At 41.7% G+C, this 11184-nt stretch overlaps 1 protein-coding gene across 1 annotated transcript in view; it reads left to right on the forward strand.

Annotated features, from left to right (window-relative positions):
* Positions 1–9541, forward strand: part of LOC103082442 (chondroitin sulfate synthase 1) — a 10967-nt gene extending 1426 nt beyond the window's left edge. The window contains exons 2-3 of the mRNA XM_007446136.1: positions 22–24; positions 7663–9541. Coding sequence (XP_007446198.1) covers positions 7663–9255 — 1593 coding nt within the window. The 5' untranslated portion in view covers positions 22–24 and the 3' untranslated portion in view covers positions 9256–9541. The remainder of the gene's footprint in view (positions 1–21; positions 25–7662) is intronic.
* Positions 9542–11184: the final 1643 nt, after the last annotated feature.

Consider the following 11184-nt stretch of genomic DNA (forward strand, 5'->3'; position numbering starts at 1 on the left):
GGAAAGAGGGACAATGGATAGAAGGTATAGATGTTCAGCTTAACGTTCCAACTATTTCTCATTCAAGTGCCTAAGAGCAAAATGGTTCAATTTCATCCCACCCACAGCATGCCTTCTTAAATGCAACCAGGCACCTTCAAAGAAAATCAAAAGGTAGGAAAAACCCAAATAACAGCAGAGAAACTAGTCAAGGTGAAAACAAAGATAACTTGAGAACTTTGCCAGGGATTCCAAAATCAAATGCAAATGCCAGAAATACTACAAAGGCAAAAATGAGACCCGAGAGTACTAAGATGGCTTCATGTGAACAGTGGATAGTGTGACCTGGGATAAAAGTGCTAAGGGGGTAGATGACAGTAGGTGGGGCGCTGTGCACTCAGCCGGGGGCTGGCCCTGGAGGTCTGGGCAGGTGGGGTTGGGAGAGGGCAGAGTCTAAGCACTGGGTTGCTTCTCCAGTACTTCCCTCCAGCCGCCGGCTCCTTTTCAGGATCACAGATGATTACTGGATCGTTCTTCCCTAACCTAGCCTTAATATCTCATTGAAATTTTTACTTTGAATTATACTTTATATTCCTGTTCTTAATTTTGAAGTTGATTTGTAACATGTATTTCTCTTCTCCAAAAAAGTTTCCCTGAAATCTGAATTTTCCCTCTTCCTCTCCTGTTGCACCACATTGAGGGTGAAAAGAAAATGGTTCCTTACCTCTACACCAAAGTCATTTATAATAAGACTTTGTATAGAAGTTGAGGGAGATTGCTTAATGTGCTAAAGGACCAAAAGGTGCCACTGGAAGCCGATTCGGGCAGGGTCTGAGTATTACTATTAATATTCTTATGTGGAAGTGCATGTCCTCACCTGTTACATTCTGTCTAATCATCTGTGAAGTACTTATACCCTCATTTGCCCTTTTAGAAAGGGAGCTATTTCACTGGCATTTATTTAGATTTTTCTAAAGATCATTGCAAGTATGTACTCCATCTAGTCTGCCAAGTGAGTGGCTTCTTTGTCTAAAACATTTATTTTATAGCAGTATTAGTAGACTAAATCTTTTGGGGTGACATGCGGGCACACCAGCTAATCTGGGCATAGAGTTGGCCTTATTTTTAATAAAATAAGTGCTGCCTCCCCGAAACACACACACATGCACACACACGCACACACACGCACATACACTTTTGTCTTGCAACAGATTTCTTCTTCAGAAAAAGAGAAAAAGAATGTAACACAACATTCCTTTCAGCCAGACTTTAGCCAGAAGGTGCCTACAACAACTTTACTGTAGCTTAAAATTTTCAGTCTACAGTGGTTCCAGGGGATTTTAAGCCTTTCAGAGGCCTGCTAGTCAATATTTTTCTCTTCTCTGTATTTATGCCTTTAGCACACACACTCTGTATTTCAGATAAAGCTTACCTAGACTTCAGTCACTATGAAAGTAATGACCACAGACAGCTTCTAAAATGTTTTGAGAAATGTATTGCTGAAAATGTTTGGGGACATGTTGTCCTATCGAGTCTGTAAGAAATAATCAGTCATGCACGGAAGACCTGCTTTCATAGAGGACTCCCGATAGACCTCGCTCCCCTCGTGCAGGGTTTTGATAGCTAAGAATAAAATGTACACTTATATACTGGCGTTCTGGGGAGTAAAAAACAAATGACAGCTATATCCTTTGGTGGAAGGGTATGTATTCTTTTTCAAAATGTGCTGCTGATTTTTACATTTTAACATGTATCCTGGTCACAGGAACACAAGTATATTGTATTGTGTCTGTGCGCATCAGCCGTGTTCTTCTGCTCTGAGATCTTCCAGTTTCTTGATACTTCGTATGCATTAAGACTGCTGTTAATCATTAATTCATCAGCTCTCTGTTGAGTATCTTGCAGTGTGTCAGGCACTGATCTGGATTCTGGAGATGCAAGCAGTGAACATCTGTGCCTTTTACTGTGTGCACTGGTTCCCTGCTGCAAAGCTCTTTGTCGTAGTCTGTTCCAGCTGCTAGAACAAAAATACTGTAGACTGAGTGGCTTAAACACTTAGGAGGCTGGAAGTCCAAGATCAAAGTGTCAGCATGGTTGGGTTTGGGTAGGACTCTCTGCCTGGTTTATAGATGGTTGCTTTCCTGCTGTGTCCTCATAGTGGGGAGACAGTGCTCTGGTGCTTCATCCCCTTATAAGGGCCCCGATCTCATCATGGGGGCCCCACACTCATGGCCTTATCTAAACTCAGTCACCTCCCAAAGGCCCCACTTCCTAATAGTGCCACATTGGGGATTAGAGTTTCAACACATGAATTTGGGGAGACACAAACATGCAGTCCATAGTACTGTTCTTGTAGGAGTTCCTTGCACTGTCATTCTGGGTCTCTCTTTTCTTCCTTCTGTGTTGTACCCCTTGTTTCTGGGATCCTATGTCATCTTTCCAGATTTAACCCCTCATCCTAGATGGGCACATCCTCTAATAGCTTCCTGGGAAAGAATGAATGCAAGGTAGAATTTGAGTTCTTGAATATCTGAAGCTGTTTGTTCTTCCCTTTTACTTGATTGATAGTTTGGTTGGGAAGAGAATTCTATGTGGAGAATAATTTTCACTCCTCCCACTTTTGAAGGTATTGTTCTTTAGTTTTGTCTGTGTTTAGTGCCACTCCAGTTTCTGAATTATTTGTATATGGCCTTTTTTCTCCTCTATGCAAGTTTTTAATAGTTTTATCTGTAGTGTTCCCAATTTGTACTCTTTGTTCTGGGCACTTAGGGTTCACTCCAGGCACCTGAGTAATTCTGGACCCATGTTTTGTGTTTTCTCCCCCATGTGCTTTCTCTTTCTAGAATGAATACTCTTCTCTCCTGTTATGTATTTTTGTTGTTTTTCTATTTTCTGGAATATTCTTCAAGTTTATCTTCAATCTCTACTCTTTTTTTTTTTTTTTTTTTTTTTGGTTTCTTGACACAGTTTTCAAATTCTGAGGAAGATGGACAGGAAGGTGGAGAAAAAATGAGAGACTAGCTGTAGGTGTTTGGACGGGCACATTTAACTATAATTTTCCACCAGCAACCCGGACCGGGGCACGAACCCATGTCCCCTGCATCGGCAGGCGGACTCTCAACCACTGCGCCACCAGGGAAGCCCTCTACTCTTTTTGTTTTGCTATTTTATGTTTAATTTCAAGAGCTTTTTTGTTTTTTGATTATCTTTTTTATAGTATTCCATTTTTGTTGCACAGATACAGTAGCTTCCCTTTGAATACCTTATAATTTTTGTTTTTTTTGTTGTTGAGTTTTTCTTCTAGTCACTGCATTGTTTCTATTTCCACCAAGCTTTTTGTTTCCTTGTTTTGTCTCCATCTTTCCCATTGGAACCCTCATTCAACTGCCTGATGGTCCTTGGCTGTCAATTGTCATTTAAGGCTGAAGCATTAAAAATCTAACTAGAAGCTCTATAGGCAAGATTTTTTTAAACTAGTATCCTTGCTGTAGTGATCAACTTTTGGGTGATGTTTTTTGTTGGAGGACTGTAGATATCTATGGGGCTATTTAGTTGATACAGAAAAGATGCTTCTAGCCTCCTACTTGGAATGAGAAGTGGGGGACCAGTGTTGTGAGAGCCATTTGGGAGAAGAGGACTGGGGGTCCTACTGTTTAGACTTTCATTTCCCCTCTACTGTCAGCCTTGAATGCATCCCTCTCTAGGTGTTCAGATTTCATTTGCGGACAGATTGAACTTCAGGCTTATGTGCTTATCAATGAAGTAAACCCAGAGGAGTAAGGGAAAATGACCTATAGACAGTGACATTCAGGAATAACTACTGTAAATGATGAATGTGTTAGGGCTTCCTTGGTGGCACAGTGGTTGAGAATCTGCCTGCCAATGCAGGGGACATGGGTTCAAGCCCTGGTCCGGGAAGATCCCACATGCTGCAGAGCAAGTGAGCCTGCATGCCACAACTACTGAGCCTGTGCTCTGGAGCCTGTGAGCCACAACTACTGAGCCTGTGTGCTGCAACTGCTGAAGCCCATGCGCCTAGAGCCTGTGCTTTGCAATGGGAGAAGCCACCGCAATGGGAAGCCCGCGCACCGCAGCAGGGAGCGGCCCCCGCTCGCCGCAGCTAGAGAGGCCCCGCACGCAGCAGTGAAGACTCAACACAGCCCCAAATTAATTATTTTTTTAAAAAGATGAATGTGTCAAGAAACCGCCAATATTTACTACTCACCAGTCCTCGTTTAGTTGCAACAATTGATATGCAACTCTGCATGAATTCTGGCAGCAGACCCATCATCTAAATGCCGGAATAACTGGGAGCGTGTTTTTGAAGTTGCTGGGCATCTCCCACCACCCTCCTTCTCCTCTCCCCACCACCCACCATGGTGGTATGTGGGGAGGGACTGTGGGGCTCTCACTGCTCCATATATCCAGTTCCTTCAATCTCCCTGTGTTCAGCCCCAGCCTCCACCCGCCTTGCAACACTAGTATCTTTCTGCAGTGTTCTCAGGATTAAATAAATTGGCTTACTCTTCAGAGCAGTCTGTTGGGTTTCATCTTCCTTCACTCTCCATTTTCTTAGAATCTGGGGACATCTCTACTGTGTCTGTGTCTCCTACCCCATTCTCTTGGTCCTTATGGGTTTATTCCTTTTGCATTCTTTATTCTCTTTTAAGAGTATTTGGGAAGAGAGAATCATGTGGGTTCTACCACTCATGTTCTTAAGAAGACTAGTTTTGCTACTATGCAGAATTGAGGAAGGAACAGTTCTGCAAGAAGACCCATTGGGAGACTGAGGCATCACCCAGCAGGGCAGGAGCAGAGCGGGGTCTGAAATACCCTGGGGAGATGGGATTGGCAGCACAGGGAGAGGAAGGAGCACCACCTGCTTCAGAGTATTCTTAGTTTTAGAAAGCAGCTTATAAGGCCAGACTGATGGCTCAGTGTGCCTGCATTCTTGGAAACATAAAGGGACCTTTCAAAAAAAGTCATGGTTCTTCATGCTCATTGTTAAAAAATTTGAAATTATAAGCAGACAAAATGGAAGTAATATGTAATTATAACAAATATTTAAAATCTCTGCCAAAATGGTTAGGAAGCCTTCCACCATATAGCTTACGGTAGTGACTGGAGTAGTGCCCGACCATGGAGCATTGGGTTGTTGCTGAGTTCTTTGCTGTGGTGGGCATGTTGCCAACCTTTGAGTGCCTCTCCTCACACAGTGGTATCCTCAGGTGGAGTCATGGAGTCAGGTGGCTTGCCCAGCTATTTGATGCATGTTGTAAAGGCTAACTTTGTTAAAACTGGAAAAATGGCCTCAAGTTGTTGGGGCATATAGGGGTGAGGGTCAGAGGAAGGAAACGACAGCATTTGTTTTAGCACCTGCAAAGAATTTTCCTCAGTGTTTCTTCATGGTTTTGAATCCTCAGATGACACTCACTTGTCACCTTGCAGCCATGCAGTTTGTACCCAGGAATCAGCCCAGCTAGAAAGTGAACAGTGAAAACACTTTCGACAGGATTTTCATTAAACCTCTTTTGTTGTGACCCATCTGAGGAGTGAAGTTAAAAGAAAGATAAATTCTTATGGTCCTTATGATTTGATTACCTTGTCATTTTTCTTGGTCATCATTCTGTGGCCTGTCTATCCAGGGTTGGAGGAGTTCGGGCATCAGTTGCTTCAAGCCCTCTTTCAGCAAATCCCAAACTGCTTCTTTTTGGTCCATGTATTAAGTCAAGAATTTGAGTAACTAAGTGCCACTTGTGCTGAGAGAAACAGTGAGTGGACACTTGCACGCGTGTGGGGGTGCCTGCTGCACACTTGAGAAAGGTGGTGCTCTCTCCGAGGTGAGAGACACTCTGCTTCCTTTCCTTTTCTTTTTTTTCTTTCCTTTTTTTTTTACTTGACTGTCTTATCTAAGTAATGTAACATTTGGAAATCATTTCAGCAGGTAATTCCGTGTATGCACATACCTCGTTTGTTGATGGTAGATGATGTGGAAAGCAAAATCAGAAATGGTGAGGGCACTTGCGAGGAGGTGTTGCAGTTCCAGGCTAGTTGCTCCTCTGAGGACAAGACACAGGTGGTCAGCGTTCAGCAGACTCACGGCTCCAGGGAATTGAGTGTGAGTGAGTGGGTGCGTGTGCAGCCCCTGCTCAGCACCGGCAGCATTACTTGTGTGCTCTTTTTTTTTTCTTTTAAGCCATTCTTCAGAAGCCTTTCCCTTCTTTTTGCTCTTATTGGCTTCATTTATTGGTAGCTTGTAGTAATTGTATAGAAAAAGAAAATGGGGTGTAAAAATGCTAATCTGTATTTTTCTATTATTATAACTTTAGTGGCTCAAGGAAAAAAAATTCAAAAATACGACTGTCCAAAGGCCTGCTTGATCCAAATCCATGCACCCTTATCAAGAGTTAGTATTTAATAATATGAACAAGAAAAACAAAGTTGAGCCACAAATAAAATTGGACTAGTTTATCAGATACCAACCACAAATGTTTTTGTTTTTGTTTTTTTGAGATTTTTTTTGACATGGACCATTTTTAAAGTCTTTATTGAATTTGTTACAATATTGCTTCTGTTTTATGTTTTGGGTTTTTGGCAGCTAGGCATGTGGGATCCCAGCTCCCCTACCAGGGATCGAACCTGCACCCCCTGCATTGGAAGGCAAAGTCCCAACCACTGGACTGCCAGGGAAGTCCCACAAGTGTTATTTTTACTAAAATTTTTTGGAAATTTTTATTCTTTACTCTAGAAGGCTTTGCAGAGCTCATCATCCTGTTGCTTGAATGTACTGGAGAATTAAGTATATTCCCCATCTAGCTTGAGGGAACAGACCCAGTTTTGGCTGATGGATCTCAAACTTTTGTTTCTCCCAGTCAGTGTCCTAGAACAGAGGGAGAGTGGGGTGGGAAAATGAGTCCCCTTGCCTTTCCTGTCCTTCAGCTCCACACTCTGAGCCCCCATGTGCTAGCTCTGCTGGTGCTCGAGACGTGGCGCTTAGCAAGTAGGCCCTTTCCTGCCTGCACAGAAACACAGAGATGTTTAAAGGATTCTCCAAGTGTGCTCCCAGTAACCTCGCAGACCCTTGGTTTTACCTACAGCATGCCCTTCCCAGTGGCAGGCCTCTTCCTGCATGTGGCTGGATGGCTTTCCTTCTGCTCAGCTCCCTGGAAGCAGCAGTAATCCTGCGCTCAGGTCATCCTCCTGGAGTTCTCCTTTTCACTCCACTGATGCAGTTTATTCCTGTTCAGATGGCAGCTCCTTTTGAGTGCCAGTCTTCAGGCAGGGGACCTTGGCTCTTAGGTCCCCTTCACGGGCTTGGTGGGGGGGGACCAGCAGTGGCATTCTCTTCCAGGTATGTTGAGTTGGTGTGCTGTGAGCTCAGGATTGCACTTTTACTTCATGGGAAAACCTTTTCATAATTCTGTTTACCTACAGAATTGTATTGGCTAACTCTGGTTATTGATGAAGTCTTGTTTCTTTAAGTGGTTTATAATTCTGCTCTCATTGGACTGCTGTAGATCGGGCTTTACCTAGGATCTTAGATATGCTCTGACTCATTTAGAAAGATTTCTAATATTTAGATTTTTTTTTTTTTAGAGTATGTAGGTCTATAAGGAAATATAAGAATAGAGGGACACTCAGTCATGTAATACTAATAGCAATCTTTTTTTTGTTTCTTAACAGATGCAGCAGCTTTTTTATGAGAATTATGAACAGAACAAGAAGGGGTACATTAGAGATCTCCATAACAGTAAAATTCACCGAGCCATCACACTGCACCCTAACAAAAACCCACCCTACCAGTACAGGCTCCACAGCTACATGCTCAGCCGCAAGATTGCTGAGCTTCGACACCGCACCATCCAGCTGCACCGAGAGATTGTCCTGATGAGCAAATATAGCAACACCGAGATTCATAAAGAAGACCTCCAGCTGGGAATTCCTCCTTCCTTCATGAGGTTTCAGCCCCGCCAGCGAGAGGAGATTCTGGAGTGGGAGTTTCTGACTGGGAAATATTTGTATTCGGCTGCTGACAGCCAACCCCCTCGAAGAGGGATGGACTCCGCGCAGAGGGAGGCCTTGGACGACATTGTCATGCAGGTCATGGAGATGATCAATGCCAACGCCAAGACCAGAGGGCGCATTATTGACTTTAAGGAGATACAGTACGGCTATCGCCGAGTGAATCCCATGTACGGGGCCGAGTACATTCTGGACCTGCTGCTTCTGTACAAAAAACACAAAGGAAAGAAAATGACAGTGCCTGTGCGGAGGCATGCGTATTTACAGCAGACCTTCAGCAAGATCCAGTTTGTGGAACACGAGGAGCTGGATGCAAAGGAACTGGCCAACAAAATCAATCAAGAATCCGGATCCTTGTCCTTTCTCTCGAATTCCCTGAAGAAGCTTGTTCCCTTTCAGCTCCCTGGGTCCAAGGATGAGCACAAAGAACCCAAGGAGAAAAAGATCAATATATTGATTCCTTTGTCTGGACGTTTTGACATGTTTGTGAGATTCATGGGGAACTTTGAGAAGACATGTCTCATTCCGAATCAGAATGTCAGGCTCGTTGTTCTACTCTTTAATTCTGACTCCAACCCCGACAAGGCCAAGCAAGTTGAACTCATGAGAGATTACCGCATTAAGTACCCGAAAGCCGACATGCAGATTTTGCCCGTGTCTGGAGAATTTTCAAGAGCTCTGGCCCTAGAAGTGGGATCTTCCCAATTTAATAATGAATCTTTGCTCTTCTTCTGTGACGTTGACCTTGTATTTACTACAGAATTTCTTCAGCGATGTAGAGCAAATACAGTTCTGGGCCAACAAATATATTTTCCAATCATCTTTAGCCAGTACGATCCTAAGATTGTTTATAGTGGGAAGGTTCCCAGTGACAACCATTTTGCCTTTACTCAGAAAACTGGCTTCTGGAGAAACTATGGGTTTGGCATTACTTGTATTTATAAGGGAGATCTCGTCCAAGTAGGTGGCTTTGATGTTTCTATCCAAGGCTGGGGGCTCGAGGATGTCGACCTTTTCAACAAGGTTGTCCAGGCAGGTTTGAAGACATTTAGGAGCCAAGAAGTAGGAGTAGTCCACGTCCACCATCCTGTCTTTTGTGATCCCAACCTTGATCCCAAACAGTACAAAATGTGCTTGGGGTCCAAAGCATCAACATATGGGTCCACACAGCAGTTGGCTGAAATGTGGCTAGAAAAAAATGACCCAAATTACAGTAAAAGCAGCAATAATAATGGCTCAGTGAGGACAGCCTAATGTCCAGCTTTGCTGGAAAAGACATTTTTAATTACCTAATTTATTTTTCAAAATTTTTTTGTATGATCAGTTTTTGAAGTCCATACAAGGATATATTTTACACATGATTTTCTTACAAAGGACTCCTTGAAGATTGAGTTTTTTGAACAAAAATGTGATCATGTTTGCCTTTTGAACACATTTTCTTGCTGAACATTATGTAGCAGACCTGCTTAATTATGACTTGAAATGTACCTGATGAACAAAACTTTTCTTTTTTAATATTTCTTTTTCAGACCTCTTTGCTATAGTCCTATGGCAGAAAACATGAACGTTCCTGCAAAGTATTATTGTAACAAAACACTGTAACTCTGGTAAATGTTTTGTTGTAACTGTTAACTTTGCACAGATTCTACCTTTTGTCTTTTTTTACAGCAATTTTTTAAAGCCATTTTATGTTGCAGTTGTCAAATAAAGAAATGTGATAGTAGCTGTATCATCATCTTCAAGAGAGCTTTCCAAAGGTGATTGTTTCCCCCAATCTTGTCTCATTTTTGAAGGTTTTTCAAGGCAAAGGGAGAAGGGAAAGCACAGTAAAAGATAGATGGCTGTTCTTGTAATTAGTGTGGCCTAATGGACCTGGCATTACATTTCAAGAAGGGTCTGGCATTTTCTCTTCTCCAGACCCTTCTTTTTAAAGGGTAAAATATTAATATTTAGAATGGCAAATAAGAATTGTTGTCATAAATCTAATGTATGCAAGCTAAAACAAAGACAAAAAAAAAACCCAACCCTAATGAAAGCATTGGGGGGAAATGTATCTGATTTTGTTCACTTCATCCTGTCTGTGTTATGTTGATGGAGATGGGTGTCTCATTCTTTAATTACTGTTTTGTTTTATCTTTTGTATCTGAAATACCTTTAATTTATTTAATATCCATCGTTTAGAACTCTGCCATTTCCCAAGTACCTGTTAGTTATTAGTATTTATGTGTATTAGGAATGTTTAGTATATTTTATTTGCAGTAAACTGATCTCCAAAGATTTCCTTTTGAAAACTCTTTTCCCCTTCCTTAATTTTTACATTCCTTACTGTTTTACTAAATATTAAGTGTTCTTTGATAATCTTGGTGCTCACATGTTTTGGGGACAAAAGTGAAATGAATCTGTCATTAAACCAGAAAGTTTGTTTTAAATTCACAGAACAAATGTGCCTTAAATTCTTTTTTCATTTAGATTTCAAACAGTAATAGATTTGCCATTTTAATATACATCATTGGAGATCTGCTTATTTGTAAATAGCCTATTGCTCATTTGGAAAAATAAACCAGTGGACAATATTTTTCTATTGTACTTTTCAGAACCATTTTGTCTCATTACTTTTGTTTTAGCTGAAGAATTGTATTGCATTTGGAGAGTAAAAAACTTAAACACTGATTCATAAGGTTTTTCAAGTTATTTGAGGGGAATATTTGTATGCACTGCAGTTCAGAAATGAAATGAAACTTTCAAGTGCCTCTTCCTTTATATTTTCCTTAGAATGTACTTGTCACCTTTTGTTTGTTCCTCTTAAAGAACTTGCTTGAATCTTGTGTTTTATAGAACAAAGTTCTTCAAACCAGGTCCAAGCCCCATCTGGCTTCTTGGTACAAATGTACCTTCCAGGCCTCCTTAGTACACCTGCCAGGCCAGTTAAAATCTGCATTTTAACAAGTGCCCACATGATCCTGTGTACACGAATGTGCTCAGGGTTTTAGGATGGATCTAGCTACAGGATAAATTGCCTACAGTTGGCATATAATCCAAGAATCAAAAAAGTAAGATCTTTGATGCCAAGGTAGCAAGCTTTGTGGATGAAAATTACACTCCCAGGACAGGTATTTACTATGTTATGACAGTGAAGATCCAGTATAATGACACTGTGCTCACAGTACGAATTGCTGTCATTCA

This window comes from Lipotes vexillifer, unplaced genomic scaffold (assembly GCF_000442215.2).
Source record: "Lipotes vexillifer unplaced genomic scaffold, Lipotes_vexillifer_v1.1 scaffold1080, whole genome shotgun sequence".
Lineage (NCBI taxonomy): Eukaryota > Metazoa > Chordata > Mammalia > Artiodactyla > Lipotidae > Lipotes > Lipotes vexillifer.